Source organism: Pteronotus mesoamericanus, unplaced genomic scaffold (assembly GCF_021234165.1).
Source record: "Pteronotus mesoamericanus isolate MK-2021 breed Mesoamerican mustached bat unplaced genomic scaffold, CSHL_Meso_final contig_82, whole genome shotgun sequence".
Taxonomy (NCBI): domain Eukaryota; kingdom Metazoa; phylum Chordata; class Mammalia; order Chiroptera; family Mormoopidae; genus Pteronotus; species Pteronotus mesoamericanus.
Genome location: NW_026555265.1, coordinates 3,544,848 through 3,552,714, shown reverse-complemented (window position 1 = coordinate 3,552,714; position 7,867 = coordinate 3,544,848). Strand labels below are relative to the sequence as shown.

General features: G+C 39.0%; 1 protein-coding gene across 8 annotated transcripts in view; it reads right to left on the bottom strand.

Annotated features, from left to right (window-relative positions):
- Positions 1 to 865: 865 nt before the first annotated feature.
- LPP (LIM domain containing preferred translocation partner in lipoma) overlaps positions 866 to 7,867 on the bottom strand; it is a 618,933-nt gene continuing 611,931 nt past the window's right edge. For all 8 annotated transcript variants that reach the window (XM_054585111.1, XM_054585106.1, XM_054585112.1 and 5 more), the window contains 2 exons: positions 5,069 to 5,189; positions 866 to 2,240 (listed from right to left, as the gene is read on the bottom strand). In XM_054585111.1, the coding sequence (XP_054441086.1) occupies positions 2,112 to 2,240; positions 5,069 to 5,189 (250 nt within the window). In that variant the 3' untranslated portion in view covers positions 866 to 2,111. The remainder of the gene's footprint in view (positions 2,241 to 5,068; positions 5,190 to 7,867) is intronic.

The window sequence follows — 7,867 nt, the reverse complement described above, 5'->3', positions numbered from 1 at the left end:
TTGGAATACAGAAATTCAGAGGTACAATTGCCATTGTATCCTGTAATCCACATGCTGCTCAAAGTGAATCCCATTGTGTTTCACATTAAGAGAAACTTAAGATCAAAGATAAGAGTAATAAGGTTAGAAGAGGACACTGGTCATAAACCGCCCCCCGCCCCCCCAAACCAAAAAAACAACCTTTAAAAAGCTACAAGTTTGCTGGTTCTAAAACAAAACTGTTTGGTGACCAAAGCAAATGAGCAACAAATTAACTTAGATGAGCTCTAGTAACCACAGATTTAAGAATTTCTTATTGAAAAAATAGAGCCATTTTTATGATTACTTTTTCTATAGTAAAGTAAATTTAATTGGAATTGCTGAGGCAAGGGTTGCAATTCAAAACATGCCCAAATATTTTTTTATTTCTGTTCTAGGTGTTAAAAAATAAAAATTAATAAAAAAATCAGCCTAAAAAACTGACTCTATCACTTTACAATGATGAAAAATATATTTGTGGAACAAAGGAAGGGTACAGAGGGGAATGTCATTCTATTTGTTATATTTGATTTCTTAAACTGGGTGTTACATATATAGGAATTCATTATATTATTATTTATACTTTTATGTATATTTAAAATATTTCATAATTTAAAAGCATATGTGTGTGGAAGATTTGAAAAAAGGTTTAAGAAATCTCAATCCAAAATACTTATTTAGTTAAAAAAAATGGCAACTTGCCATTATTAAGGTAAATGTCTCTCTTCAAAAGAAAGACATTAGAACCTAACGAATTATGGTTCTGCAGTTGAAAAACACTTATTTCACTGCTCAACAGAGTTTGAATAAAGATTCCAAGCAGAAACTCTGCATATTTTTAACTCATAAAAGTGATTTCCCCCCCCATGATTGTCCTTGAAAGTGTGGTGTAAATGTCACATCGATGATACGACAATGTTGTATCGATATGACAATGTCTCTTGTAATGTGTATTTTAAGTTGCAGATAGATTAAGAGAATAATAAAATTGTGGCTTCACAATCTTTTCAAGTTTTTCTGTTTTTTTAAATTAAACTAAACAAAACTATACATTTTATGTGCTCTGATTTGCAATTATTAGGCAAAAGGACCTGGGCCACAGGGCAAAGGGATTGAACTGTTCTTTAAAGCTATCTTTCGCTAAAGAAAAAGTCAGTTTTGGTAGTCATGTTTGAATATTAGAAAATATATCAACATTTCTGATATGAAAAGTTGGGCAATATAGAAACATTTTATGTTCTAGAGACAATCAACTGTGTCCAGGTAACATGGAAAAGGGAAATCTTAAGATAATATTGTGGGATAATAGCGGCCTTTTCAAACATATCCCCAAATGCATTGTCAGCATATCGCACTTACATTTTGTTTCAAAAAAAGTTTGAAAGTTGGGATCTCTCTCACTAATATCTGTTTTCAAATGAGCCCTTGACTACTGATCAATATGGATTTTGAATTAGGGTGGTTACAAATTTGGGCTTGTTTTAAACTCTGTAATTTACAGCTTAAATTCTTTATAGCCTAACATTTAAATTGTGCATTTTTTCCAAGGGACATGACCAGTTTAGAGCCACAGAAAGACATACTTTTTAATACACAAAGAAAGAATGGCTATCTTTTATGATCACAGGCAACGTGGATATGACAGGATGGAGGGACTTCAAGCCTAAAAGCACCTGTGGGTTGGCTGAACCTACTCAGGAAAATCTGTGTGACAGCAAATACCACGCTAAAAAAAGCCATTCAACCAGATGAAAGTGAGACAAACAGGGATTAAAAGTTACAGGAATGCAGAAGTGAATGGGATGGTGCATAATCCGTGCAAAAATGTGGAAGTCCTTGGGAACAAAGGCCTATCAACATCCTACATAATTAAATGTGAAATGTGTACTTGGTTAAGAACGTAAAAAGAAATCTCATAATCTATGTGTTTCTACAGAAAGGTTACTACTACATGAAGAATAGAGATCATCCCATAGCTTGATTGCCTTTCTTCTGTTTTTCTATTGCTTTTCTTCTTCTTTTGTGTGTGTGTGTGTGTATGTGTTTCATTCTTCTCAGTGCCACCAACTAACCGGCTGAACGGGCCACTGAACTCAAAGGTCAGTGCTAGCCTTGGCGGTCAACACTCTGATGCGGGCAGAGTTGCAGCTCTTGCAGAGGATGTGCCCGTCCAAAGGGTAGCAGCCTTGGTTATCTCCTTCAGACAGGAGGCCGCCGCAATCCTAGAAAAATAAAGACAGAAGGAAATGATGTAAATGAAAATGTAAACTACATATGTCAAGATTAACTTCTTTAGCTTTCCATTCAAGGCTTCCAAAATGTGGCCACTTAGCTTTCTCCTTCATATACCACCAGGTCCCACCAATCCATCCCCAGTGTACAATACAGTATGCGTTGAATAAAACTGAATTAGATATTAAAGACATATATGTAAAAAAAGCATAAGTTAACCCTCCTAAGATCACTTGATAGGAAATACAGGTTTAAGAAGAGAAAACCCCAAACCTATGGCATCTCAAATGGTAGTTTTGTTCTCTAACCCAAATAAGAATAGCAAGAACAAAAGAAAAATAAAACCGATCCCTAACCATTAATTCTTCGTTACCCTTTTATCATCAGTTTAAGGATCTCTGCGAGTGCAGGGACAAGATCTCTCAGCCACTTCTGTGCAGAGGTAAAGCTGTAGAGTGACTCTTGCTAAGTAGAAGGGCCACCAATGGGCTCTGCATACTTACTCCAGTTGTAGCAAAAGTAAAATCCTAAGGTTCGTGGGGAGGAATGATTTGTTGTAGTGTCCCAAGGAGACACCGTGGTGCAGAGGGATGGGTGCTGGACTGGGAGACAGCCCCTCAGTGCTGACACTGCTGTGCCACTGCAGGTAAGGCCAGCTGCCACTCTCAAAATAATTCCTGCATTTCCTGCCTTACCACGCTGTTGGGAGGCTCAAAGGGGATAACTGATGTGAACGTACTTTGAAAAAAATGTGAAGAGGACATAACTGTAAAGAATTATGTTATTGTTGGTAGCACCTCAGAGAGTTCATTTTGGAAAGCGTTAAATAATTCAATGTTGGCCCTTACTTTGGGGGAAAACAAGACATTTCTTTAGGAAAAATTGCAGTACTTCTTCTAGGGGTGTATGTGCTTGTTAATTTCAGTAGACACTCTTTTAAAAGGCCACGCTTGCTGCATACCTTGCCTCTGCTGTCTACCATGACAGAAATGTCATTGGGGCTCATGTCTGCATTTGACAAAGAATGAAATTTAAATTCAAAAAGGGTGTTGCCTGGGATGCAATGGCAACCGCAACAGCAGCCCTAGTTGGGCTTCTTAGCAAAGCTGGCTTTACCAAAATGAACAAGCAGATATTTCGCAGCTCTGGAAGTGTTCAAGAAACTGAGTAGTGAAACCAAACTAAGTCTTTTAACCAAAACAGAAAAGAAAGAGGGACAATTCATAAATGACATTGTTTTAAGGATTTAATGAGGTCAATTCTACAATTCCTTGGTGCTCTGAAGAGCCCAGAGTCAGCCAGAGTGTTGGAACCATTAATGCCTTGAATCTTAGAGCCAAGAGGAGTCATGTGGGGCATCCTGTACAAACTCATTTTAGAGGGGGGGTGAGGGGCAGAGAGAGAAGTGATTTGTTCAGTGTGATGCAGCAACTAGAACAGTGGTCTCGTCTCCTCTAATTCAGTGTTTCTCTCATTCTACAGTATTGTTTCTAAAGAAAGTCTCAGCATTTTAAAGCAAACTGAATTTATACAGCTTCATTAAATATGGAAGGAGGGAAGGTATGTTTCATGCAACTCTTAGCAAGAAAACAAAACCATTTAAAAGTCAGAGCCTATTGGTATGTACGTGAAGAATGTCTGGAAGCCTTTCTTCTTTGAGCCTCAGTATCTCCATCTGTAAATCGATCTCTAAAGTATCCATGAGCTTCTGCACACTTATGATTCTGGTCAATTTTAAAGGTGATGACTGGCCATTGTTGTTCCTTTCTAGTTATAAAACCTCTGTCAAAGCCGGTTGTTTTTATTATCTTTTCTCAGGTTCAGGCAACTTGGGCTCTAGGAAAAAATGGAGCTCAGTGCATAAAAGAGGTGGCCGGTTATGGCTAAGGCAGCGAATGGTGTGAATGCAGTCCCAGGGGGCCAGCCTGGGTCTTGGAAAGATCTTCCTAGTGGGACTAGGTGAGCCAATTTCATGAAGATGTGTCAGTGAGGAAGTACATATTATGCCTCAGTTATGAGAGGGGACTGAAAACTGTTGCACTCGGGAGACCTAGCCGGGGGTGAGGGGCGGGGGGGACTGCTTCGGTAGAGGAGGTCTGGGTAACTTACAGAACCAGGATAAGAAAGCATTTTAAAATCGTTTTCTGAAAGTCGTGCCCTTTTCAGACCCTGACTACAGGGGAAAGACTTGCTGCCCTTTGCTGTATAAATGACTACATATCCCTTGGGCAAGAAGCCTTCCTTGTCATTTCCAGCCGGGATTACAACATATATATATTCCTGTGGCACCTCATGCATAACTCTCCTGCAGTTCTTAGGCACCTGACCTCTTGTGTGAAGTCCTCAGTCAGTGCTTGCTAAGTTAATGAATCTCCATCACTTTGAACATGAAGTTCTAATCCCTCTGAAAGGAATAAATTCTTATCCTTATAAATGGGACACAATGGTACCTTTGCCCTGCAGGAATATCAGAGCCAAAGTTAAAGATTCAGTACCGTAATAACAACAATAACTTTCCTTACTAACTTAGCACTTTATGATTTACAATGTCCTTTAATATGCAATTTTGCATTTTAGTCATACAGCCATATTTGGGAAAGATAAGAATGACTCCTTTTTGGAAATCTGGAGTGAGAGAGTTAAAGTGATACCCAGTATCACTAGCATTAAATGCCCATGTCAGATCTAAAACTCAGGTCCTGTGAACACAGGCACTAGGAGCTGCCCGAGATCTAACGGTTGCTACGTTTATGAAAACCTGGCTCTAACAAGCCTTTCCATGCCTGCCATGCAGCGTTCAGAGGGGCAGGCAACAGACCTCACAGCGGTAGCAGTGAACGTGGAAATCGCGATCCAGAGCCACAATCCGGACAGTCTCCTCCTGGCCTGGGGCTGGCATGATAGGCTCCTTGCACACAGAACACCGGGGGGCAAATTTCCTGAAAATGAAGAGAGTCTTGGTTAGATACTGAGCACAGACAATGACAAAGAGGTGAGACACGAAGATTAAAATGAAAGAATAAAAGGTGTGAGCTGAGAGGATACCCAATCTACCATTCTGTGACCTTAAGCCAGTCATTTTCCTTCTCTGGGTCTGCTCCCTCAACCCTGAAATAAGGGAGTTAGACTTGGTGACTGCTGAGGTCCCTGTAGACCATAAATGACAATGGCTGAAGTGGGGGAGTGAGCGTGTGAATTGCCTATGTACGGCAGTACCTTGGAGCTACTGGCCACGTGGTTCATGGCATGGAATTCACCGGTGCATAGATTCCAAACCCAAACCCCGGGATCACCAGAGGGGAGAACAAAAGTCCTGGCCGTCCCTGCTTGTCTCTGTCGTTTGCTTCTAGACCGTTGTATGTGTTCTCAAGGACTGACCTCACTGTTCTGAGCCTGGGTAACTTTGCCTTATTCCCGCTTATTAGAGTCTCTGTCTTTGAAATTTGTCTCAGATTCTAGGAATTAAACCTCAAATGACTATTTTTCAAAACAGCAGAAGTTAGTGAATTTAAATATCCTCTACACCAAACTTACTATGGCCAAGTCTGCACTTCTTACATTTTGGTTGTGTTAAACTTTTGTTAAAAAAAAAAAAAAAGTTAAGAAGTTGTCAAGTTCTTTATTTTTTAAAGGATTACAACACGTCCGAAGGGTGTGTATGAACACATACATACGTACATCTACACACACATATATGTATCATTTTGAGGTTAACTGTTGGTGAGGAACTTTAGTATTTATTAATATCTTCATATACCTCACTGTAACTGATAGCCCTCACAATTTTTTTTCTCATAGCAAATTAATAGGATGCATAAATAGGCCATGTATCCATTATTATCTTCTAGAGATTAGGGGTGGTATTTGTGAAGGTGTAAAATGAGACATGATTTGAAATGGATGTAGATAAGAAGTGAAAAAATTAAAAAAAAAATGGATCGTGCCACTGTTTATTCAGGGTAATGCTTTTAAGATTGAGGATGTTAAAATTTATTTATTTGTGGTGAGATTTAAAAAGAAATAATGATAGTAATCTAATACTTTACAGAGCACTTCATGGTTGTCAAAGCACTTTTACATATATTATGCTCTATATGTAATACATATTAATTTTCCTGGCAGCACCCAAAAGGCATCTGTATGGCTGCAATCTAAATAAATATGAATTAAGCAGCAGATCAATTGATTGCTATGAAAGAAAAATTAAGAGGACCATGGTACAACTGCGGCAGTAATCAGAGTTATTATAATTGGTATTTCGTGCAAGAAGTTTATACTCAGTGGCAAAAAAAATTGCTTTGGACTATCTGCTTATTTTTGAATCTGGGTCACCAGCAGTGAAATGAGCAGGCTTCTAGAATCAACTGCAAAATCTCCTTTCCCCAAACCCACTGTGACTGTTCATTCTGTAAGGTCAGAAGTATGTCTTGCTTATCACTGTATCCAAGAGCCTTATCTAATTTCCCCAAGTCTGATTACTTACTGTAGGATATGTCATTGCATATGCTCATTATAGGAGGAATTATCTGCATACCTTGGGGACCACCAGGTTGTAACCTTCCATAACAGGATTTGCTCCATCTCTGAGTCCCCCCAAACAACCACTGTGACTCGTGCAGAGAGCAGAGATTCAGGTTATGTCTCATGAAATGAAGCATCTGCCACATTTCTCTATTTAAAAAAAAAAAGTTACTTGGGCCTTTCTGTTCAATCTCAAGGTCCTTCCTGTTTGGGAAGGCATAAACTGTATTCTTGCTGAGTAACGATTCCTTCCTAACAATTGGCCTCATTTCCATGATGAGAAGAAGTAAAGTAAAGAGACAGGAAGCAGTTTCTGCAGTCCCCACAGTGTTCCTTGGCCAGCATTTCAAGGATTGTTCCAGATCTCAGGTGGTCTATTTCAAGGTTCAGTTCACTGAGCAGATGATGATGATGATAATAATAATAATAATAATAATAAAAAATTTGATAACTTTTGATGACGAAAATAGCTACCATTTATTGAGTGCTTATTATGTGCCAAGCCCTGTTAAGCACTTGACCTTATTTTCTACCAAGAGCAATGTTATGAGGAACTACTTTTATCATTTCTATTTTACAGCCACAGGAGCCAAGGCTCAGAGAGGGGTGGTCTTAATCATCCTGTGTCCTGGCACATTCCTGGCGATCAACAAATAGATGTTGATGAAACAAATGAATGGATGAGTGTAACATGCCTGATGAGAAAGCACAAGATAGTGCAATCAAGGCTCAACACAATCAAAGGGTCAGTTAAATATGCCTGCTTTTCTGGGTTCGCTGTGCTGGCACTGGGAATGCACACATAAACGAGGACTTCAGCAATCGGACCGGTGAGGGAGTTTTATCTACTTCTGTTTTTGTTCTTTTCATTTATATATACATATCCTATTATATTGCAAAAATGATTTAAGGTGGTTATTGTAAAATTTTATGGGTATGTATGCGCATGTGTATTTTTTATTACTAGTCGGACTATATGAGTGCTATCTATAGCCAATTTACAAAACTTTGTAGAACAGAGGGGATGTAAATCGGAAGATGGGGATAGGGAGGGATTGAGATCAGAGAAAGCTTCTGGGGGAGATGGCAGTTGAGT